The 25,620-nt window shown below is 42.7% G+C and overlaps 1 protein-coding gene across 1 annotated transcript in view; it reads left to right on the top strand.

Moving 5' to 3' along the window:
* The first annotated feature begins 3,464 nt into the window (after positions 1-3,464).
* The window catches only part of LOC141476668 (geranylgeranyl transferase type-1 subunit beta-like), a 63,109-nt gene continuing 40,953 nt past the window's right edge, over positions 3,465-25,620 (top strand). Inside the window, exons 1-2 of the mRNA XM_074165468.1 lie at positions 3,465-3,608; positions 11,408-11,526. Coding sequence (XP_074021569.1) covers positions 3,475-3,608; positions 11,408-11,526 — 253 coding nt within the window. The 5' untranslated portion in view covers positions 3,465-3,474. The remainder of the gene's footprint in view (positions 3,609-11,407; positions 11,527-25,620) is intronic.

Raw genomic sequence — 25,620 nt, 5'->3', positions numbered from 1 at the left:
TCTATTCATACCTTCGTCAGCGCTGTTGCAGCCTTTGCAAGACATCGGCGGTGCGTAGCCAGCGGGACCCTCTATAGGTGCTCCCGGGCGCGGGGATCAATCCCTTAATCCCTTTCGCCTCCTGCGCTGCTTTCAGGACCGGTACCCAGGCACGCTGCTTGTCTATTCATACCTTCGTCAGTGCTGTTGCAGCCTTTGCAGACCTCGGTGGCGCGTGGCCGGCGGGACCCTCTATAGGTGCTCCCGGGCGCGGGGATCAATCCCTTAATCCCTTTCGCCTCCTGCGCTGCTTTCAGGACCGGTACCCAGGCTCCGTCAACTCGTGGCTCGCAGGTTCAGCCCTCTCTAGGGTCCCTGTTTCGGGCGCCATTTGTCGCAACGGAGGGAAGACAGGGTCACTCAATATGAGTGATCAGCAAGCTTCGTTTATTGAATAGTACAGCCGTCTTTTATGCTTCGTTATAATTAGCTAATACATATTCTGCAATACATCTTTCTGATTGGCCTGTCCTCCAAACTTCAACCCCGCCCTTAGTTCCTTCTTTACAGTTACTTTCATCCTCTTTTCCCATGCCTGAGCAGCTGCAATCTCCCTGTTATCATACAACAGTTACAGTCAAGGACAGGGTGTCCTTGCCAGCTCAGTAGTTACGGGGGCTGAATCCGATGTTTCTCAAGTTCTTGCTCGGCCAGCTGGATCATGTCTATGCGACCCTTCTCAGCTAGCCAGTCTCCCACACGTTACTCCAGTTGGTATCCCTCCATCAGCTGCAGATATTATTCAAGTACTTATATCACAACTTTGAGAGGCCTGCTTACCCTTCTCCTGCTTCTTATACAATCATTAGCAGGTCCTTCCTGGCTCCCGATACTGGGATGCAGCGGTGACCTCGGATTTGCTCGATCTACCCCCAAGATTGCTAGCGGCTGCTCTATCGGTCAGCAAATCCCCTATTTCCATACAGGGTACCCTCCTCCCATACGGGGACTATGCCGTACGCCAGATGTCTCTGCGCGGTTTACCAGCGGCCCTGGCCAAGCATGGGCGTCCCCTACAACTTACTGGCCCCTTCGTAAAACATACCATTTATGCGCGGCTTCAGGAGGTTGTTGTCTACTCCCGTGGTGAGCGGCTGGGAGTGGAAGCTCCTCCGAGGAAAGTGCTCGGGGCGCGCCTAGGGGCGTCTGCTCCGCAGTCGATCCCGCAGCCGAGCAGAGTGCCTCCTGCCTGGCTCGCCAAACTGACATGCGGAAAGCAGACTCCACAACCTGTGAGGTTGCGAAGTAGGTATGTTTATTTGGCGCCGGGCAGCACGGGGGGTCGCCCCACCAAAATCCTGCACACCCACCGTGGCAGTTAGCTTAGGATTTATACAATCACACTTTACATATTCAAGGGGCACCTATACATATCCATAACCTTTCCCCGAAAAGGCGGTCTTTATTACAATGAGTTCCGAGAAATCATTTCCATAGTCTCCGCCTTTAACTCCTCCCAGCTGCGCACACGCAGTGCCTCCTGGTGGTCATGGGCCAGGGTCTCGGGGATGAAGGCCGTATGTCTTCCTCACTGTGTACCTCTCACCTTTAATGTTAATGTGCTGCTCCAGGCCATGGGACTGGTCATGGAACTGGGTTCCTTCTTTGAATACCAATTGTTCCCTTATCTCCCAGCGAGGCTGATTTGACCACTTTATGGTTTCAACACATCCTTTCTTTGCCTAAACACCTTGGCAATGGCTTAAGGCTATAGATACACAGCTTAAGCCAAGCAATGGCTCTACTATTAACCCTTGAGTGTTAGTTCCCCTTATCACTATGAACGTCACATTCAATATAAATTAGAAAGTTGGCTGCTTAGCTCTCGCTCTCTCTTGATGGCAGTGGTCCAGAGAACTTCTTGCCCCATTGCCGGACTCCTGAGGCCCTCCCTTCCTCTCAAAGCCGTAGCACTCACAGTGTCTGATATTTGCTGTCCACTGCTGGGAGTGTACAGCTTCCTACTGATATAATTGGCTGAGTATATTCCTTGTAAATTTTATATTGGTATTGGGATCAATACTGGTTCTTTAGTGTTATTAATGTTAATTATTTAGTCTTATCCTATTAAATCTATTTATATTTCAACCCTCGTGTTTCCTTGTCTTTCCCCGATTCCCGTTCCCAGGTGGTGAGGGGTCATCGGGTGATAGAATAATTGTCTAAACGACAACAAGTATTTATGGGTTTCTCAGACCATAACAAGTGTGAAAACAGTTTTGGAAAAACACCTTAGGATGCATTATTCTTCATGCTTAAGAAAAAGTTAAGAGACTCGATTGCTGTATGCAGATATTTAAGTAATGAAAACAAGCATTTGCTGCCCGTTTTAATTCCATGGAATAAAAGTTTCCGCTATGTTTCCTGTGGTAGTGTGGGCAAAAGTCTCCTTCTCACTAGGTAATTTGTTTTGTTTACTTTGCACTTACCTAAATGATAAAGATCTAATGAGCATATATAATTAATTCTGTGACTGATAAAAAAGAACAGATTTCTTTTGTCTGTTTCACTGTTGAAATTTATGTAGCCAGAGATCTGCCCAGGTTTTGCAGGTCTATCAAGAGATGAAAGGAACGCAGAAAAGAGATCAGACCAACAAATTCATGAACCACTTTTACATATTCCTTATAGTTAAGGAGGAGAGCAATGGACACATACCATTATAAAAATAGTTATTTATAAACACTTTTTTTGTAGTCATCTGCCTATCATTTTTACAGGATTTTCTTTGCATATGAAGTGTCCAGCTGTCTTCAGGAGTTTTCACAAAATTTGCTCGATCCAATGACATATATTAGCTTTGTATTTTGTGAGTGTTGTATTTGAACTGGTTTTTGTTACGTTATTAGTGTTTTCATCGTGACATATATTTCTGTTTGTATTAAAAGTTCTTCACTATGATCAGCTTTTTTTTATACTCCTTCAATTTCAGATTGGTATACAAGAAATAGTAACCCTGATTTTATTTGCTCCTATTAACCCTTATGAACGTTGATTGAAGTCTTGTATGCAATCTGCTACACAGTAACTTATTTCCTAAGACATGAATAATTAGTTCAAGTTACTGGATTTACCTGCAGAATATTACCAGCTGTAATAAAACAACACGTAATCATTTTACCTAATAGTATCTCGGGCACGTATTCATCTGACTGGCAGCTCTTGCAGGCTGACAACGTGCCGTTACGAAGTAAGCAGTTACTCTCCTCCCCCTCCCCGTCCCCATCCTTCCGGGGTGAGGTGGACCCAGAGAGCTGAGCCACTGAGGGAGGTGTGACTGTCCAGCCTAAGTCTGTGGGGAGAGCTGGCAGACGATACTGGGCAGTCCGCAAGAGAGCTTCACGCCCAGCGGGCGGAACCAGTGACTGGTTGTGTCCCGCGGCAGCCGCATATGACGCAGACGCACAACGCGCGCTGGCCACAGGCGGGAGTAAGATGGCGGTAGCGCGGCTAGCGCTGAACTTGGGGGAGGTGGAGCGGCTGGACTTTCTGAAAGAACGGCATGTGTGTTTTTTTCAGCGTTGTCTCCAGATCCTGCCCGAGCGGTACTCGTTCCTAGAGACCAGCAGGTATGCTTGGCAGGTAGGGCTGATGGGCATTTGGCGCGTTCCCGTAGCCCTCGAGCCCCACGGTGGAAAGGCGGGACAGACCCTGTTTCCTTTTTTCCGGCGTCCTCCGCCAGTCTCAGAGAGTTGGGGGGAGTCTTTCTTCTCCCAGGGGCGGTTGCGTTTGACGGGAAATCATTCCTGGAGAGCTGTCTGCCCGCTCGCCCCGGCTTCCCTCGAGGTGATAGCACTGGCGAAGCGGCTGTGGGCAGGATACAGGATCTCACTGCGTCGGTAGTCTTAACAGCCGGTGTAGCGGTGGTCAAAATGAACGTCTTCTCTAGAAAACTCCACCAGCAAAAATGTTCACAAAAATGTAAGTTTATGTAGAAGTTAAGTCTGTGCTTAATTAAACTCTTTGGTATGCATGAGAAAAAAACCCACTTGTTAATCCTTCTAATCTATTTTTAGACCAGTGCTTAATTCTTTTAATCTACTCTGAAAACCGATTTTAAAATAAACGACTTAAGTCGTCTGTAGTTCAAAGTCAGAATGCAAAATACTGTTATGTAACAGAAATAGTTTATATTTTCATTAGCTAGTACAAATGTTAAAACATGTTACTGGTAATAGTGAAATATGCCCCTTTAAAAGTAGAGGGACACTTGTCCATGTAATGGATTCAGAATGCATTTTTTTCAGATTCTTAATGTCTTCATGTAAACTAGTAAGTTATTTCTGATGCAGCTTGTCAGTTAAATTACTATCATCTTGTGCATTTAATAAAAACTTGGAGATGTGTAAAGGATTCAGTATTTCATTAAACCAGTAAAGTCATCACATTTTTTTCACTTTGTAATTTCTTGGAAGTCATACATACTGTGAAGAATGCTTAATGACTTTGATCAAGTCCTCCTGTTAAATGAAGCTTTCCTTCAGTTGAATGTACAGACACTTGGCAAAAACCATGTGTTTCTTCAGTTAGGAAGATTAGTATGGATATAGCATTGAAGCAGTGTGTGAAATAACACATAGCTTTATATTTAAAAAGTTATACATTTTGATCTTAAGTAATGTATTCATTCATTAAGCCTTAGCCTGTTTTGGTATACTTTGTTATTTTAAATGGCATAAAGAACTCATCTTAACATGCTATGCACTAGCTTTATTTAGGCATTAAAGTTATAATAAATTTGATGATACACACATCTATTAAAATCATAGCCAGGAGGGCTAAACATAGCCATGTAATATGAAGTGGAGAAAACGTTCATAATTCTGGTGTGGATAATCCAAACTAAAACAAGATAAGATGATAAGAAGGCTAAATCCTTCTTGGAATCTTACAGCAGACTATTTTCTCTTCCATTTTTAATAAATATTTATAAAGACCATAACCATTTTTTTTCAGTGTACTTTCATCCTTTTTCAATACCTTGTTAAAGAAGGGTTCTTCCAATACTGTTATTTCACTACAGTTATGTTTGCTTAGGTGGTGAATAATGGAGATCCTTTCCAATCTCTAAGATGAAATACCAGACCAGATTACAAGTAAAATATAATTTGATCATCCAAGCTTAACATTTACAATACTTGAAGTAATGGAGGCAAAACACACCCTGGGTTGTATAGCCACAAGATCAAGGGGTGTGATTATCCCACTCTATTTGGTACTTGTTATGTCACACCTGGTATACTGCATACAGTTTTGGTCCCCAAGTTCAACAGAGATACTGAAAAATTGGAGGGTCCAGCAGAGGAGGGCTGCCAAGATGATGAGGGTTGGAAAAATTGACACATGAAGAAAGGCTATAGAAATGGGATTTGCTCAGCCTAGAGAAGAGAGGCCTCAGGGAAGATCTAAATCACAGTCTTCTACTACCTTAAAAGTAGTTGAAGAGAAAGATGGAGGTGCTCCCTTCACAAGGGAATGCAGCGACAGGACAAGAGGCAACAGGGATGAGTTGCTTTCAGGGAAATTTTGTCTGGATATAAGATAAATGTTCTTCACCATGAGAGCAGTTAATCACTGGAATAGGTTGCCCAGAGAAATGGTGGAGTCTCCCTTAAAGACTCAGCTGAATGGGGCCCTGGGTAACCTAATTTAAGGCCCTGCTTTCAACAGAAGATGGGACCAGATGATCTCCAGAGGTCCCTGTCAACCTAGACATTTCTGTTTCATAATTTATATTACCAAGCTGTCACAGTTTGCCACTGAGCTAAAGCAGAGGCTCTAGTTTAGATGGCATCTTCTCTAATCTTATTGAATAATGCTAATAATAATACTAATTGTTTTCATATCTTTTTTGAAATTAATTACCTATCTGAGCTTAAATTTAATGTGTAGTCATAGTAGCCATGATACATTAAATAATCACTGCCCAGTGAATTGTATGGTTGTGCAACACTGAAAAAACCTTAAGTTTTCTGAAAATTTGAACTATCAGTTTGAAGCTATTTCAGGACTCCTTAATTTTTGGCCAATTGGCATAGTCAAATTTAAATCTTCAATTAGAATAAAAATCGTGGTCATCTAAATTCATGCATTTGTTTAAGTCATGACATTTTTACTCACCCAGAGATTCTTGAGTCCTAATATACTGATTTTTAGATCAATGTTCTGCAGATATGTATATGTCTCTGTTAACAAATTCTAAGCAGGTGATTGCACCACAAAAGTGTCACCCCTAGTTTGACCTTGAGGGCACAAAGTTGGCCTTTTTGACAAGTTCAAGGTCACTGAGGTTACCAAACCTCCTGACCTGGTATTGCTGCAGAAAGAAATGCTGTCATCCTTTTATTCTTACCTCCCTTGTTCCTCCATTTCTGTGGTTCCATGGTGACCCGGATTGGGGAACTCAACTAAATTACGGAGAAACTTGTAATAATAATAAAAAAATAATAATTTGTCAGTGAGATTGGTTTTGGTTTGCTGCACTGCAGCAGAAACAACTGCATTTGCTGTAACAAGGCAAGATGGCAGAGGAGGAAGTTTTTTTCAGCACAATGCTAGCTGTAGTTTGTCAAACACTAAGGGAGTTGGTAAAACTATAACAACAGCTGTCCTGGCTGTGTTCCCTCACAACTTCTTACTCACACTACTTTCTGGGGAGGGAAAAAGAGAAAGCCTTGATGCTGTGCAAGTACTGTTCAGCAATAGCTAAAGCATTGGTGTGTTGTCAACACTGTTTTAGCCACAAACCCAAAACACAGCACCATACAGGTTGCTATGAAGAAAGTTAAGTCCATCCCAGCCAGACCCAATGCAGTCTTCTTTACTGAAATTATTGGTCCAAAGCCCTCATGATTACTTTTATTTGTAGTTGCTGCATGCAACTTCAGCAACAGTAGGTTTTCGGTAATCTGGTCTGTGAAGTCTCATACACTATCAGTCATACTATGAGGTTTGGCAGGAGAATTCACAGAATCACAGAATGATATAGGGTTGGAAGGGACCTCTGGAAATCATCTAGTCCAACCCTCCTGCCAGAGCAGGTCCACCTAGAGCAGGTTGCACAGAAACGTGTCCAGCGGGTTTTGAATGTCTCCAGAGACAGAGACTCCACCACCTTCCTGGGCAGCCTATTCCTGTGCTCTGCCACCCTCAAAGTAAAGAAGTTCCTCCTCATGTTTAGGTGTAACTTCCTATGTTCAAGTTTGTGCCCATTTCTTCTTTTCCTGTCACTGGGCACCACTGAAAAAAGACTGGCCCCACCTTCTTGACACCCACCCTTTAAGTATTTATAGTCATTGATCAGATCCCCCCAACTCTTCTGGTCTCTAAAATCTTTCAGATTGTGATATTTCATGATGCTTTGTAGCATGATTATTCACCTTCTCAAATCAGTCACTTGAAAAGGTTTTTGAATTCTGAAAATCTATAGTTTTTGTACTTGGCTGAAGATCAAGAGCTCAGAATCTGTCATCAGAAATGTCTTTATTTGCTTATCTTGGAAGGGGACCTTAAGACCTAGGATCTCTGTTACGTAAGCTTTCAGTAGGTCAATTAAAAAATAAATTTCATATGTCAAACTTTGATGCTTGACTTCTAAATTGATACATGTTATTTTGGGTTAACCCTGGTTGGCAGCTAAGCCCCACACTGCCGCTCACTCGTTCCCCTCCCCCCCTCAATGGGATGGGGAAGAGAATCAGAAAGGCAAGAGTGCGAAAACTCATAAAGACAATTTAATAGGGAAAGCAAAAGCTGTGTGTGCAAGCAAAGCAAAACAAGGAATTCACTACATTGGCAGGCAGATATTCAGCCATTTCCAGGAAAGCAGGGCTTCATCACGTGTAATGGTGACTTGAGAAGACAGGCACCATAACTCCGAACATCCTCTCACTTCCTCTTTCCCCCAGTTTTATTGCTGAGCATGATGTCATATGGTATGGAATATCCCTTTGGTCTGTTGGGGTCAGCTGTCCCAGCTGTGTCCCCTCCCAACTCCTTGTGCACCCCCAGCCTACTCGCTGACAGGGCAGTGCGAGTAGCAGAAAAGGCCTTGACTCTGTGTAAGCACTGTTCAGCAATAGCTAAAACATCCCTGAATTATCAACAGTTTTGGTTCCAAATCTAAAGCAGAACGCCATATAGGTTGCTATGAAGAAAATTAACTCCCTCCAAGCCTGACTCAGTACACTCATGCAGTAACTATAGTTGTTGTAGAAGGCATGAAGAAAAGGAACAGCAATAGTGATGCCAGACCTGGGGTTTGTGTTAAAAAGGGCTGCTCTGTCTCTGAATTGTTCTATATGAAGTTTTTTAATTTCATGCTACGTGTCAGATAAGGTGCTGATAACAGTCTTTGTTAGTCTTAGAACATGTCTGTTAATTCTCTGAAGCAAAATAGCATATGAAGTAAAATGTTGTATGTAGATGGCTGTATGAGGAGTGCACTGTGTTCAGTGCTGCCTGGGTGTTTTTGCCTATCATATGTGAATTCCAGTACTCTGTGTACAGTCAGTTTCCTAATGCTGCTGGTACAGTTAACATGGAGAATCAGCTTTGATTAAACTGAATGTATGTGAAATGTATGTAAAATGTATGTATTTTTCAGTATAGGTTAGGTATATTGTTTTGTCTGTTGTATGTAGTGTCTTGTGGTTTTGGGCCTAGTTTACAGCAGTTCCTGGTGCTGAAATTGGCATAGTGTTTGTGCCCCTTTGGAAGTAGCTTAGCTGGGTAACAGTGTGAAAATGCCTTAGTATTTGTGAAAATTGGAACATATCATATGCAAGGTTTCAAAAATTAATTTACTGTAGGTGAACTATCTTTTAATTTTTTTTCTTGTGTTTCTTAAAAAGTAGTGGTTTTGCTCAAAGTAGTGGGTTATTGTCCAGAGTCTGATTTTGGGTTACACGTATCTGATCTATGGCAAAAGTTGATATAAGCCTTGAAGTGTTAAGCTTACACTTTAAAGACAATTTTGCAGCCATCAGATCATGCTTAACTAATATTTTTGGCTTAAATGATATTTTTGTTCCATGTTTCCTGCACAGCATACTTTTTTTTTTTTAATAATAATAACAAAGAGAGATTTTAGAATTAAGTGATTACAAAATAAGTTTATACTTTTTTTTGACCATGAATACCTTCACTAGTGGAGATGCATGCTATTGTGTTTGAAATTTTTGACAAGGACCTTAGAGTTGCATGGAGCATTTTTTTGAAGAGGGAATGTTAGTGTCAGAATCTATGCAGACTATAGATTAAAGCCTTTTTTGGTAAGAATGATACAAAGAAGCAATAAAAAAACTCGGGGTTGAAGTAAAAGGTACCATGAAATCAAGTAACCTCAGTGTAACAAGTTACCATTTGTCAAATGAGTTGTGATCCTTGTTTGTGGTATGTGATCCTAGGTGATATCAGCTATGAAATAGAAGTCGGTTTAAAAAATTGCTTGTGACTCTTTGGCCACATGATTATTGTAACAGCAGATCAGCCCACTGATAGGGATGTCATGTTTTGTAGGGTGTGACGACGTGTTTGAGATGTCTGCTGCATCATTGTTTGGCTGCTGTGTTTTAATTAGCAGAATTATTTTAAGGTGTATTTTGGGCTGACTCACATCACCATTTTTTCTTGGCCTTAGCGTTTGTGGCTCTGATGCAGAACCACAGGCAGAAATTAGATGGCTATAGAGGCTGCTGACCACATCTGTCCTGAACTTCTTCAGAGGTTCCTACTCCTGATACCTAGGATGGGTCAGGAAGCCAGTGAGGCAAATTATAACTTAGTCTCCTAAGGAAAGCTGGCATTGACTTTTTGTTTTCCTTAGCATGCTAAGCTGTAGTTTCTGTCTATTCAACAGCTATTTCACAATCAGTTTATCTGTTGGTCAAACAGAGCAAGATTTTAGAGCAGATACAACTGTGAGTGGCAAAATGTACATTCAGCTAATTTTAATGAGTTAGAACTTCCAAGGTACCATTCTTGCATGAATGTTTTCCTACCCCAGTGCTGCTGTTTTGGTTTTTTTCAGTGCAACTGATACAACTGTTTGAGGGCTATGCTATAAGCCTGTTATAAAAACAAACCCCCCCAAACTAAGGGGTTGGTTTACTGTGTAGCCTTATAAACAGTTACAGTATCACAAATTGAAGGAAGAAAATGAGCTATGAGGAAGAAAGAACTTCAGCATGTGTAGTAGGTTGACCCCGGCCAGCAGCCAAACACCCCCCCTGCCTTTTGCTTGCTCCCCTCTCCTGGGGCATAGGGAGGAAAATGGAAGGTGAAAAGACTTGTGGATCAAGATAATGACAGTTTAATAAGAAAAGCAAAAGCTGTGTGCACAAGCAAAACAAAAAAAGGAATTAATTCCTTACTGCCCATTGGCAAGCAGATGTCCAGCCACTTCCTGGGAAGTAGGACCTCAGCACGTGTAAGGGTTGCTTGGGAAGACAAATGCCATAACCACAAATGTCCCTGCACCCTCTTCCTTTCCCTGAGCTTTTATTGCTGAGCGCGATGTCATATGGTATGGAATATCCCTTTGGTCAGTTTGGGTCAGCTGTCCTGGCAATGTCCCCTCCCAACCTCTTGTCCACCCCAGCCTAATGGCCTTTGGGGAGAGAAGGCTTTGACTGTGCACGCACTGTTCAGCAGTAGCCAAAACACTGTTGTGTTATCAACACTGGTTTAGACACAAATGCAAACCAGCACCATATGGGCTGCTATGAAGAAAGTTAACTTCATAACTTCATCCCAGCCAAACCCAGTACAGCGTGTTATCTACTACAGACTTCACTTCCCATGTTGGATACTTAGATTGACTTGCTCTCCTTTGTATCCAACGATAAGAAATAAGTACTTCTAGATGGTAATTCATCCTGTGTGCCTATTGATACATTGATTAGTTATAAAGGGCGCCTAACTTGTAAGCATCTGAAATTGGATTTAAGACACAGTGAGAGGCAGCTTACTGGGTTCAGGGTTACCTTGCACTTACTGCATGTTGATAAAATTGTTTGTGTAAGAATTCATTACAGAACTAGTGTTCCATATGTTAATAACCTATTTTGCCTTGTACTGACTTTTTCAGGTAAGCAGGCTCTTAGGTTAATGTCTGAATTGGCATCTCATTACTATATAAAAGAAGGGATTGCTTATATTAAGAGCCTTGTTGAGATGGATAAATCCTTAAAGTATAAAGAACATAATTTTTTCCAGTAGATAAATTTCATGCTTTCTGAGCTAGGCTCAGTATGATGTACCACTCTCAAAGGCTGAGAATTCATAGATATTTCTGTTTCTTCAACCATTTGTTAATCTCCCAATGATATTTATGGTGGGAAGTGTAAGTCTTATCTTTTTCTTTTAGGTTGACAATTGCATTTTTCGCACTCTCTGGTCTGGATATGTTGGATTCCTTAGATGTGGTGAACAAAGATGATATAATAGAATGGATTTATTCCCTGCAGGTCCTTCCCACAGAAGACAGTGAGTGAGTTTTTAGTTTTGGGTTTGTTTTTTAAATGAGTTTTAACATCTTTACTTTTGCTTTCTACTTGGGAAATAGTGTATTGTTCTTAGTTTTTATAAAATACAAGCTTAACCTTCCTGAGGTGGTTGTCCTGGTAATTTCTGATGGCAGTACGTCTAGCAATTCCTAGACATATACCCCTCTAAAGAAATAAAGTTAGAAGTGATTAGTTTAGCTTTTTTTATGTGTTCACGGTGAAGCTATGAAATGAATTTGAAGACAAGACAATATCAAATACTAAAGAAGTTCCTCCTTTGAGCATCTTCTCAGAGAATTTTTTCACCTGTTCTAAAAGAAATGCATATGTCATATAGATATTACAAGTAGGTTAATGATTATATTGACTTCTGCTAATTGTAGCTATGCCAGGAGCTATAAGCACAGATGTGACTTTTTGAAAAGGGGAGGTGTAAGGTTAAGAAGCAAAAGGGATAAACACACTTCACATTTCATAATGAAAAAATTATTCTTTAGATCTGTGAAGGTTAAATTTATATAATGGTTTTAGAAGGAGTAATACTGTTGCTCTGTCCTAGCTGTCCTCAGATTGGAAGGTTCATAGTAGATTCAGGTTAGGGAGGGAGCGCACAAGAAGTGGCCCTCTCCAGGTAACTTGACAGAAGTGGAGGGAGATTTTGTTTCTCTGGGCTAGTTGGTATTGGTGTTTTTTCTGTGGTGGCTCAGGCGAGTGGTTAATAGCAATAGAAGGAGTGGAAGTGAGGGAGATGTGGATGAGGCACTGCAATTTTAAGAAGTGAGGTGCTGGCATGTTAAGTGCTGGTGTGGGGATAGCTCCAGGCTTTTCTTTAAAGAGGTAATTCCAGGTGCCTGTCTGTAAAAACATGAACGTGTAAAATACCTCGTATGTTGGATGGTTGTAGAAATAAAATTGTGTATTTCCTTATAATATCTAGTCTAATCATATACCACAAATTAGGTATCTTCCCTAAAGCAGTTTTATGAAATAAATAGTTTTATGAAGTGAACATATGGAAGTCAAGATTGCTGAGGCTTGCTTTTTATAGTAATAAAAAGAACCCATTTCTTTTTCTGGCAACTTACAAACCATCAGATGTGTTCCTGTTGCGGACGGAGTGATCAACTTCACTAGTTAGAGTGAAGTAGTGAAATATTTATTAAGGTGAAACAGTGATTTAACAAAATCAGTAGTAAGTGCGATAAAACCAGTAGTAAATGCGATAGTGTTTTACAAGATTCGATGTCAAGGTACACTCTATTATTTACTGCATAGAGGACAGGGTCAGACAAGCTGTCAGGGAGACCCTCCTGTTGAGTCACGAGGTTCAGAAAGGACCCCCTTGCTTTCTAAACTCCTTCTCAGAGAGGAGTCTAGGTGCGGCTGGATCCAGTCCTAGTCCCAGACTTGGTCAACAGTTTATGTCTAAAGGATTATATATGCGCAATCAACCCTTTATATTACTTAGCTAAGATTTCAAAGTTTAGCATGCTATTAGTCACTTACTGAGAATCTGTTGCAGCAAGGAATCTCTCAACCTCGAGGAGTAGAACCTTAAGCGAGCGTCCTCACAAAAGGGGAGATCCTGGCTTGCAGCCCGCTGCCATGCAGGAGAGCTCAAAGGGCTCTTGGGCTGTCCGCTATTTATAGAGTAAGATAATTGACCTATAGTCATATTCTCATGGGAACAAAATTTCTAGGTCCCCACTCCAGACAGTGTTTTGGCTATGTTGCCATCCATCCCCCAAAGTCCAGGTGCAAGTTATCACAACTGATGTTGTGATGGCTATGATGGCCATGGCCCAAGCAGGAGCTGGGGTGGGGGGGAGGGGGAAACAGGGAGAGCACACCGCCACAGTTCCAGACATTAGCTCTAATAGATTTTGATTTCTTATGCTGTATTTCAGGGCTGATTACAGAAAACTAAGGGGGTTGCATCACATAATTGTTCCTACAGGTATTTTATTTATGAGAAGGTTCTTGTCACTTAAGCGTTAAGAAAAATTTCCAAGGTGTACATGCTTTTTTTTTCAGGAGTTGCATACTTTCTGATCTCTGTCCCTGTCTTCAGGAGTGTATTCTGGAAGAACAGTCAATTTTGCAAGAAGAGAGATTAGAATAGGCATTTTTTTGTTTGTTTTTCTTTGATAGTGTGCTGTAATTATCAATGTGTCCCATCACCTCACCTCCCAGCCAGTATTTGTGTCACTGAAATTTGGAATAAACTCCTTAACACCAATGTAGTGTTTTTAATTCCTGTGGCCAGATCATGTATCTGTTTAATTTTCCCTTCAGTGATTTTGGAATTATCAGTTAAATTGAAACAACACATTCCTTGAAATTCTCCACATCCATGATTATGTCTTAACAACAAATAGTCAATTGCTGCCCTATTCTCCAAAGTGGTCTGTCTAAGATGACCTAATTCTTCTTCTATAGTCGACAATGCTTGTGAAGTATAATTGATATTTTTCACTAAGGCACAGGCTAGTCTCTTCATTGTCTGATAATTCATTGCAACTCTGATTCCCGGGGCTAAAAAGGCTGCCGCTGAGATTTCAGCTGGACTAAAAAGTGTTACCTGAGACTCACACGCTTCATCCAGCTGATGGGCTGATCGTTTAACATGTTTGTCACGTTTATCCTGGCTCTTGGGTTTATTAATATTTGGGATTATTAGACCCTGGTTGTATCCTAACCCTTAAAAGTGCTACTGGGAGTGCCTCTGGCCATTTCAAGTAAGTCTCCTGGCATATCTTGCTTATTTGTCGTTTCAAAGTTCGATTCATCCCTTCTATCTTCCCACTTGATTGTGGTCTCCATGGTGTATGTAGATGCCATTGAATTCTTAGGACCTGGATCAACCTATGGATTACTTCTGCTACAAAATGTGGACCCTGATCTGATGACATTCCTATTGGGACCCCAAACCTTGGAATTATTTCTTTTAATAGTATTTTAACCACTTGCCTCGCCTTGTTGGTGCGACAAGAAAAAGCTTCTGGCCATCCTGAGAAGGAATCCACCAGGACTAACAAGTATTTGTAGTCACTCTGCCTTGGTAATTCTGAAAAATCAATTTGCCAGGAATCCCCTGGTACTTTTCCCTGTTTGGTTACTCCGGGAGGAGGTCTTTTCCGGGTCACCGGGTTATTCTTCTGGCAAGTTACACGCCTTTCAGTCACAGATTTAATTATTTTAGTCATTCTTACACTAATAACCTGATCGCGGAGGCTATCAATCATGGCCTCACTTCTCCAATGTGTTTCTTTATGTTTCTCCTTTACTATCTTGATCATTACCTGTGGAGGTACTATAACTTGCTTACTGGGGGTTATTAACCAACCTCTTTCATTCACTATTGCCTTCAGGTGCAATGCTAGATATCTGTCTGCTTTATTATAATTTGGTTCCGATACGGGTAGTTCTATCTGTTTGGTTGGTACTAATGCAAGGATGCTTTTGTTTGAACAATGCTTTGTTCTGCCTCCTCCTTAGCAGCTTTATCAGCCAGCCGATTACCCACATTTACTGCAGCTTGTCCAAACAGGTGAGCTTTGCAATGCATAGAATCATAGAATGGTTAGAGTTGGAAGGGACCTTAAAGATCATCGAGTTCCAACCCCCCTGCCATGGGCAGGGACACCTCCACCAAAGTAGGTTGCTCAAAGCCCCATCCAGCCTGGCCTTAAACACCTCCAGGAATGGGGCATCCACAACTTCCCTGGGCAACCTGTTCCAGTGTCTCACCACCCTCACAGTAAAGAATTTCCTCCTAATATCTAATCTAAATCTCCCCTCTCTCAATTTAAAACCATTACCCCATGTCCTGTCACTACACTTCCTGACAAAGAGTCCCTCTCCAGCTCTCCTGTAGGCTCCCTTCAGATATTGGAAGGCTGCTATGAGGTCTCCCTGGAGCCTTCTCTTCTCCAGGCTGAATAACCCCAGCTCTCTCAGCCTGTCTTCATAGGGGAGGTGCTCCAGCCCTCTGATCATCTTCGTGGCCCTCCGCTGGACCTGTTCCAACAGGTCCATGTCCTTCCTGTGTTGAGGACTCCAAAGCTGGACACAGTACTCCAGGTGGGGTCTCACAAGCGCAGAGTAGAGGGGTAGAATCCCCTCCATCGACCTGCTGGCCACGCTTCTCTTGATGCAGCCCAGGATGCGGTTGGCATTATTGCCCCTTCTTTGGGGTTTTGCACATCTTGAAGAAGATGCAAAATTTCTTCCTTATGTTTAACTGGCCATCCCTGAGCTGCTAATAATCTCCTCTTTTTCCATATCGCCCCATGAGCATGTACCACTCCATACGCATATTTGGAGTCTGTCCAGATATTGACTTTTTTTCCTTCAGCTATCTTCAGAGCCTGTTGTAACACAATCAGTTCTGTCTTCTGGACTGATGTGTTTACGGGCAGAGCCTCTGCTTTGATTACTCCCATGGTTGTAACAACTGCATATCCAGCCATCCGTTTCCCTTCTCGAACAAAACTGCTCCCATCTGTGAATAATACCAATTCTGGATTAGACAGTGGTTCATCCTTAAGATCTTGTCTGCTGGAATACACCTCCTCAGTAGTTTGCAAGCAGGCACAATGTAATTACAGAATCACATGGGGTTGGAAGGGACCTCTGGAGATCATTTAGTCCAACCCCCCTGCCAAAGCAGGTCCACCTAGAGCAGGTTGCACAGGAACACATCCAGGCAGGTTTTGAATGTCTCCAGAGAAGGAGACTCCACCACCTTCCTGGGCAGCCTATTCCAGTGCTCTGCCACCCTCAAAGTAAAGAAGTTCCTCCTCATGTTTAGGTGTAACTTCTTATGTTCAAGTTTGTGCCCATTTCCTCTTGTCCTATCCCTGGGCACCACTGAAAAAAGACCTGCCCCATCCTCTTGACACCCATCCTTTAAGTATTTATAAGCATTGATCAGATCCCCCCTCAGCCTTCTCTTCCCTAGACTAAAAAGACCCAAGTCCCTCAGCCTTTCCTCCTAAGAGAGATGCTCCAGGCCCCTAATCATCTTTGTAGTCCTCTGCTGTACCCTCTCCAGCAGTTGCCTGTCCTTCTTGAACTGGGGAGCCCAGAACTGGACACAGTACTCCAGATGGGGCCTCACCAGGGCAAAATAGAGGGGCAGGATGACCTCTCTCGACCTGCTGGTCACACTCTTCCTGATGCACCCCAGGATGCCATTGGCCTTCTTGGCCACAAGGGCACATCACTGCCTCATGGTCATCCTGTTGTCCACCAGGACTCCCAGGTCTTTCTCCTCAGAGCTGCTCTCCAGCAGGTCAGCCCCCAACCTGTACTGGTGCATGGGGTTATTCCTCCCCAGGTGCAGCACCCTACACTTGCCCTTGTTGAATTTCATCAGGTTCCTCTCTGGCCAACTCTTCATCCTGTCCAGGTCTCCCTGTATGGCAGCACAGCCCTCCGGCGTGTCAACGACCCCTCCCAGTTTTGTATCATCAGCAAACTTGCTGAGGGTACACGCCATCCCTTCATCCAGGTCATTGATGAATATATTGAAGAGGACTGCCCTCCCATTTGCCCCATCCCTGGAAATGTTTAAGGCCAGGCTGGATGGGGCTTTGAGCAACCTGGTCTAGTGGAGGTGTCCCTGCCTATGGCTGGGGGGTTGGAACTCAATGATCTTTAAGGTCCCTTCCAACTCTAACCATTCTATGATTCTGTGACTGGACCCAGTACTGACCCCTGGGGGACTCCACTTGTTACGGACCTCCAACTAGATTCTGTGCCCCTAATAACAACCCTCTGAGCTCTGTCTTTCATCCAGTTTTCAATCCACCTCACTGTCCATTCTTCTAATCCACGCTTCCTAAGCTTACCTATGAGGATGCTGTGGGAGACTGTGTCAAAAGCCTTGCTGAAGTCAAGGTAGACAACATCCACCGCTCTCCCCTCATCTATCCAACCAGTCATGCCATCATAGAAGGCTATCAGGTTAGTCAGACATGACTTCCCCTTGGTGAATCTGTGTTGACTACTTCTGATAGCTTTCTTTTCCTCCATATGCTTTGAGATGACGCCCAGAACGAGTCGCTCCATTATCTTTCCAGGGATGGAGGTGAGGCTGACCGGCCTGTAGTTTCCCGGGTTCTCTTTCTTGCCCTTTTTGAAGACTGGGATGACATTGGCTTTCCTCCAGTCCTCGGGTACCTCGCCTGTTCTCCAGGACCTTTTGAAGATGATGGAGAGTGGCTCAGCAATGACTTCTGCCAGCTCCCTCAGCACTCGCGGGTGCATCCCATCAGGACCCATGGACTTGTGGGTATCCAGTTCACTTAACTGCTCCTTAACTTGGTCTTCCTGCACCAAGGGAAAGTCTTCCTTTGTCCAGACTTTCTCTGATTCTTCCAAATTCTGTGGCTCCTGAGGGCTGGCCTGAGCAGTAAAGACTGAAGCAAAGAAAGCATTCAGCAATTCCGCCTTCTCTGCATCCTCTGTCACCATGGCACCTGTCTCATTCAACAGTGGGCCCACATTTTCTCTAGTTGTCCTTTTGCTTCCAATATAGCTGAAAAAACCCTTCTTGTTAACTTTGACATCCCTTGCCAATTTTTATTTCAAGGAGGCCTTGGCTTTCCTTGTTTCATCCCTGCATACTCTAATGGCATTCTTATAATCTTCCCAAGCGGTCAGTCCCTTCTTCCACTCAGTGTAAACTTCCTTCTTCCACTTGAGCTTTTTCAGAAGCTCCCTGCTCAACCATGCCGGTCTCCTGCTTCCCTTGCCTGTTTTCTTGTTCTTAGGGACCCACCGATCCTGAGCTTGGAGAAAGCGATGTTTGAATATCAACCAGCTCTCTTGAGCCCCCCCACCTTCCAGAGCCTTATCCCATGGTATTTCTCCTAGCAGTTTCTTGAAAAGGTCGAAGTTAGCCCTCCTGAAATCTAAGGTTTCAGTCCTACTTATTGGTTTATGCGTACTGCCCACAATCCTGAACTCTATTTTTCCATGGTCGCTGCAGCCAAGGTTGCCCCCAACCTTAATGTCCTCCACCAGTCCCTCTTTGTTTGTCAGAGCCAGGTCCAGTAGTGCTTCTCTCCTTGTTGGTTCCTCCACCAGCTGAGTTAAGAAGTTATCATCAATACACTGGAGGAACCTCCTGGACTGTAGATGCTTGGCTGTGTAGCCTTCCCAGCAGATATCAGGGTGATTGAAGTCCCCCATGAGAAGCAAGGCCTATGATTGCGAGGCTACTTTGAGTTGACTGTAAAAGGCTTCATCAGCTTCCCCATCCTGGTCAGGTGGCCTGTAATAAACACCCACAACAGTGTCCCTCATATTGGCCCGCCTCTTAATTCTCACCCACAAGCTCTCAACTTTCTCTTCATCTGACCCCAGGGAAGGCTTTGGGGACATCTCCTCACACTCTATCCATTCCTTAACATAGAGGGCTACACCTCCACCCTTCCTTCCTTGCCTGTCCCTTCTGAACAGCTTGTAGCCCTCAATAGCCACACTCCAGTCATAGGATTCATCCCATCGGGTTTCAGTGATGGCCACTATATTACAGCTTTCCAGCAGCATGGTAGTTTCCAACTCCTCCTGTTTGTTGCCCATGCTGGGTGCATTTGTGTAGAGGCACTTCAGCTGTGCTGCCGGCTGTGCTGCCTTCTTAAGGGAACACCCCTTGAGGTGTCTCATAGGTGTTTCTCTGTTGACTTCAACTACCTCAGGAGCTGCTGGCTCTTTTCAATAAGTCTTTGACTGCAATGCAGTGTCATCAGCTTGGCTCAGGGAGCCAGGCTGAAGGCCCTTACTAGCACCCTGTCCCCCTAACCCTGATGTGTTATCGCTCAGCTTGCTACAATCAAGTCTGATATTATTCCCCCCCTCCCCCCTCACATTTAGTTTAAAGCCCTGTCAATCAACCCCGCAATCTCCTGCGCAAGAGCCCCCTTCCCCCTTTGAGAGAGGTGCCTCCCATTTGCTGTTAACAAGCCCGGTGCTGTACGGGTGAATCCATTGTCAAAGAACCCAAAGTTATGGCGGTGACACCAGCCACGGAGCCACGTATTAATTGTCTGTATTCGTCTGTTCCTCCCAGCATCATTACCCGCAACTGGAAGGAGTGATGAAAAGATAACCTGTGCCCCAGACTCTTACCAGCCCTCCCAACTCCCTGAAGTCTCTTTTTATGGATCTGGGGCTGCGAGTTGCAGATTCCTCTGTGCCTATATGAAAAACCACTAATGGATAATAGTCTGATGGACGTACTAAGCTAGAAAGTTTCCTCATAAATTTTCCTGGTAAATTGCTCACCATCTTTCACTTCTGAGCTCCGGACCATGGCTGAGTTTAGGGTGGTGGTGGTTTTCAGCTCCACATCATCTTGTTCCAATAAAACAACTTGATGTTTGAGCATACGGCTTGGTGATAGCCAGTGTCCCCCCTTTTGTTCCAGGACAGAGGTCATCATGTGTGGGACAAACATAGTGATCTTCTGTCTAAGAGCTAGCTTCCTGGATCAAGAGGACAGTGGCTGCGAGATCTCGCAGACACCCAGGCCACCCCTGGCTCACATTGTCCAGTTGTTTAGAAAAACACCCCACTTGTCGTTTCCAAGTCCCCAACTTTTGAACCAACACTCCCAAGGCGAGATGTTGGCACTCGTGCACAAACAGTTTGAAGGGCTTGGATAAATCCAGTAATCCCAATGCAGAGGCTGACATCAATGCTTTCTTCAGTTCTCTGAATGTTGTTTGACATTCAGGAGTCCACAATAAATGTTTCTCTGTAGATACCATTCTGTTTTTTCACCAGCAAAATTGGAGTGTTGTATTCTGACTCACGTTCTACCAGTAATTCATAATTTAAAAATTTTGTAATTAACCCTTCTAAACTTTTTCTTGCTTCCAGTTTGATAGGATATTGTTTTTGCCTTATCGGTCTGGCTCCTGGTTTCAGAATGATCTTTACCGGATCTGCCAGTTTTGATCATCCTGGAACTTCGTTGGCCCAGACCAGAGGTATTACTGTGTCCTCCACCTCCACTGGAATTTCCTCCCCCTTTTGTTGCACGTTCTATAACATAAAAATTCTCGCTTCCACAGCCTTCGATTATGGTCTCAACAGTTTTACTTGTACTTCCTTAAAAATTATTTGTGCCTCCAATTTATTCAACAAATCCCTCCCCATGAGGGGCATTGGACATTCAGGCATATATAGGAATTGGTGAACCATCCACTGCTTTCCCAATTTAAATTTTAGAGGTTTCAGAAAGGGCCAATCTTCTTCTCTTCCCCTTTGTCTTGGGGTCACCATCAATTCTAAATCATTCTCCTCCCTCTCACATTTGAGACATCTTTTCCCAATGTTACATGCTGAACAACATCTCCTCAGGTTTTTATTCCCTCTTTCTTTTTCCAGTGTGTCGTGGTTTTGACCAGATTAACCAATCAGAGTGACAGGTGGCCCCTCCCCCCCCCCAAGGAAAAGAGAGGAGAGGAAGAGATAAAAGAGATTTATGAGTTTAGAAAAAACTAAACTACTTTAATGAAAATATTAATAAATAATGAAGTAATAAATAATAAAAAAAAAGGGAAAAAGAAAAAAAAATATACAGTATATACAAAACCGTATCAAGCTCCCAGGGTGATGATCACCAGCAGGCACAGGGGAAAGTCCCAGGCTGGACTTGGTGATGGACAGGAGCTGGATTCCGGATCTGGAGTCAGGATTGCTCGGATTGGGATCAAAGGCAGGCGAACAGACAGGGTCCTCCTCAGACGTCAGCCATTGAAGGAAGAGAGATGACCCTTTGATCCCTCAGCTTTTATACTGAGCATGATGCAGATGGGATGGAATCCCCTGTTGGTCAGTTTTGGGACACCTGTCCTGTCTGCTCCTCCCTACAGGTGTGACCCCCTCTACGCTTTTCCGCTTCCGACCCTCCAATGGGGCAAATAACAAATTTACCTGACTTTGGTTGTTATAGCAATAAGTATAAGCAAGGGCCTCTCTGCATACCATTCCTTGGTATAATCAGGTCTTATCACTATGAGAGCGAGCAGTTTCTGAACAATATGCTGTTAATTTCAGAGTTTAGTTAGTTAGAAGAGGCCCAGCTAAAAAGGAAAAATTACTGAACAGAAAATTAGTTCTGTTTTACCTCAAACCAGGACACAGTGCCAGGACCATAGGGTCCTGTGGAGTTCGCCCAAAATCCTTCTGTCACTCTGGGTTGTTTCTTAAAGTGAAAAGCAAATCTACATACGGTACTTCATCCTATTTGTTTTTCCCTTCTACAAAATAACGTAAGCTGTAAAATTGTATTATATTTTAACATCCCATTCCTTGGCCATTTTTCTTGATCTTCTAAAATATATAACAGCCACCAATTATTACAATATTCATATTACAATATTCAATCAGTTGTTTCCTCATGAGGGGGTCCCCTCCTATTTGTTTCCAGTGTTTCAGTATACAACCTAAAGGAGATTTCTTTAAGATCCCCCCTTCTGCTGAGGGTTTGTTACCCATTATAAGATAAACAAACAAACAGCACAAAATGCAAGGAAAACAGCACAGAAGCAAGGATAGTAACACCAATAACACCTATTACAAACAATGACTCATTACTTAATAACAAGACACTGGGGGGGGGGGGGTTCGAACCCTCTGTACTATTACCTGTGGGCTCCCGACCCACTACCTCCTTGTGGGATTCTAACCCACAGACCTCTTATACTCGCTTTTGGTGCGGGCCTCTCCTGCTGCAGTGTTGAGAGCAGTTACCTAAGACCTAAACCTTTTACCCAGGTTTCTCAAGGACTTTTGTCCAGTGAGACCAAATCCTTCCCTTAGGTACCTTTATAGCTCAACCCTGCGAGGCTTTTGCCGTGCCTTATGGGCAGGCAACCCTTAATATTCCTTAAAGAAAAGAATGCAAGACCTTCCAGTGGTCTTGCCTTGAATTTTTTGGCCCAGAGATCAGAGGTTCTTCCCGAGAACTCCTCGGTGCCAGCTGGAGCTCCAATGATCTCTCAGGTCTGTCGAGATTCAGAAGCAAGGTCCCACCTGGGTTGCCAGAAACTGTCACCAAAATCAGGAATAAACTCCTTAACACCAATATAGTCTTAAGAAGCAGGCATTCTTTTTATTCGGTGCTGAGGACATGGGGGATCTCTTCACCCAACGTGTCCACCAAATGCGAGATTCACAGAGACTCATATCTATACAGAATATGCACAGTCATTACATTTCCCAGAACTCATTATAATATTCACATCACCCTGGCACATGCATATTAGGGGCTTCATGGAAGGTCTTGGGTGGTCCCTAGTGGTGTTTGGTGGTCGCTCAGGAGTGAAGTCTTGGTTGTTCTTTCCATATGAGGCCTTGACTTGGAGTGTCCTTCTGTTTGCCCACTATGGCTGGTTTGCGCTGATAACTCTTTGAGTGGATTGGGGAAGGTAAATGCAGAAGGTTTTTGCAATTCCTCCATTTATTTTGCAGGCTTGTAAACAGGTTCTTTCTGATGGTATACTTCACTGTTTTTGCTCGTATTTGCAAAAGGCACCCTTAATCCTTTTAGTTACACATTTACATATCTGCTAGACTCTCAGTTCCCGATTGTAACATTTGGGATAGTCACATCATTATCAAGGGCCTTCTAGGGACAATGGTATAAATCTCAGCATACAGCAGAGGCTAAAGATCCAGGGCACAGCTAGGATCTGCTATCTTTTTTGTTGTTGGTGGTGGTTTTTTTCTTGGATCTCATCCTTTCATAAAATTACAGGACAGTAGTTTTAGGGAGGATGCCTATGGCAGTGCATTCTGTGCTTATAAATAATAAATAAATAAATAATAATTCTCTCATTTCTCCAGCAGACTAACCTTCACTCTAATCCTGTATCATCACAAGAACTCTGTTTTTGTTAAGCTGTCTTCCTTTTGGTATTAACACTACTGTTTATCTGTTCCCTTGACCCCTAAAATTTCAGCATTATTTTATTCCATTTTCACTTCATCTGATGCACAATAGATTAATTAAAATGTAAATTATACCAACAGCAACAAATTGGATGCTGGATGATTAAATGTTCAGAATGGAGTGCACAACCTCCTTTAAGTGTCTACTTTCAATAAAATGCACTGACTTTCTGTTTTTTAATTCTAGATGCGTGCAATAATTGCTATATGGCAGCCTCCCACCAGTAGAGCTCTGACTCTCTTTTGGCCTGTTTGAAGAAATAGCTAAACTGTGGTAGGCTGCAGCACTTGAGGCTTTTGGTTTCAACATGTTTGTACATATCTAGTTAAAGGGAATACTTGCTAGCTTGATGCATCAGAATCTTTCCTGGAAAAAATCTGACTTTACTTTTAAAGAAATATATTATTGAAACTTCTTTGACATGCATGCTGATATATCCCTCTTTCTGGGGAAAATTGATTTTTAAGCATCTAAATTCTAACACATGTATTGTGTACTTTCTAGAATAAGGGAATTCCAATAATCTTGCCTTAAGTAACTGCATTGCACTTGATATGTCTTCATTACTTTTGGTTCTGTCATTGAAAACCAATGTGCTTATATTTTAAATTGGAATATGTTTTTAGCTCATCTTGGTTCTTTGGTTTTGATTGTATCACTGGATGAATTCCTAAAAGGAACAAAAAGAAAATTCCTGTAATTCTTACTGGAAAAATTTCTCTGCTGTTCATGTTACTCTCTCCAAAGCTTCCATATCAGTAGTATTTCACTTGATTATTAGGCACTTTTAAAGGTGGCAAGTTCATATTATTTTGAGAACTACTGCTACTTTACAATGGGCTTGCAATGGATGGGGGACAGAACAGTTGTTACTGTTTACTTTTTAAACTTTAATTTCTGTTTACTTTTACCAATAACTATTGTAGTAGGGTATTATAGAACCTGGTAGAAAATTCAGAATTTGAATTTTTAGAATACTTATTTGTTGTAATCTCAAAATATACTGTGATAGTATTAAGTAATATGTTTGTATATACTAATATAGGAAGACCTTGGTCTAGCTCAGTAAGAAAGCGTGCACACACGCTGTGTACCTAATTGAAATGCACTAAAGGAAGCTAAAGCTTAAGGTCCATCAGGATAGACTATATTCCTCTGTGGTTTTACTGTAAATGTGAAATATAGGAGATTCAAAAAAGTAATACCATCATTAATTTCAGCTCAAGTGTTTTAGAGCCTGACTTAATACCTGTTGTAATTTGGAGAGAATGGCATGTCACACATTAGATAACTCTCACACAAACCTAACAGTCTTAGCTGGATGCTTGGTTTCCTTGGTGTCTTCTACTTATTGGAAAGGACTCTGTCTTCTATAACTTTTGCAAAATATTTTGTTTTTTACTTCCATAGCTTTTGGCCATTGCTACCTTTCCTTCACATTTAGTAAAAGCTCTACCTCATTACATGACTAATAGCATGTGTTTGTTTTGTTTATGTGTTGAAGGGGAAATTCAAATTGTAACTGCTCAGCAGTGGTAATTTGTGACTGAGGAATGATCTGGCATGGAGGGCAAGAAGGCCCAACTACAAGAAGGGGTTAAACTGGCTGGAAGCAGGAATGCCAGAGACAGAATGACTCCCTGTAAGGGAGAGAAGTTTCCCTGGGTGATAAGAAACAGCCACAGCATTGTCTTGTAGCCATCCTGGAATGGGAGCGCTCAGGGGCCACCTTTGGGCAGCAAAGCTGTTGCTGGAGGATGGACCCACAGAGCCGGCTGAGGTGTCCCATTGAACCACAGTTGGTGCCGGTGCAAGTGTATATAAGGAATCTGCTCGTGACTCATCTTTGCAGACTCCTTGTAGAACCGCTTATGGTGGTAGGACTCTGCCCAATGCATTGTTTGTTTGGTTTTTTTATTTTATATTTAAGCACAAGCGTGCGTTTAATTCGCCTCGAGGGGTACCATAAAAATTCCCCAACAGTGTTCATGGTAGTAAGATCAAACTGTGTTTTCTTTTAGAAGGACACTGAAATTTTGAAAAAGCCTTCTTTTTTTTTTTTCATTAGGAGGGGGGCTGTGCTCTTTTACAGGCCTTATTAGA

Source organism: Numenius arquata, chromosome W (assembly GCF_964106895.1).
Source record: "Numenius arquata chromosome W, bNumArq3.hap1.1, whole genome shotgun sequence".
In the NCBI taxonomy this organism is placed as follows: Eukaryota; Metazoa; Chordata; class Aves; order Charadriiformes; family Scolopacidae; genus Numenius; species Numenius arquata.
Note: the sequence above shows the minus strand (reverse complement) of the source record. Positions and strands in the feature narration are given on the sequence as shown.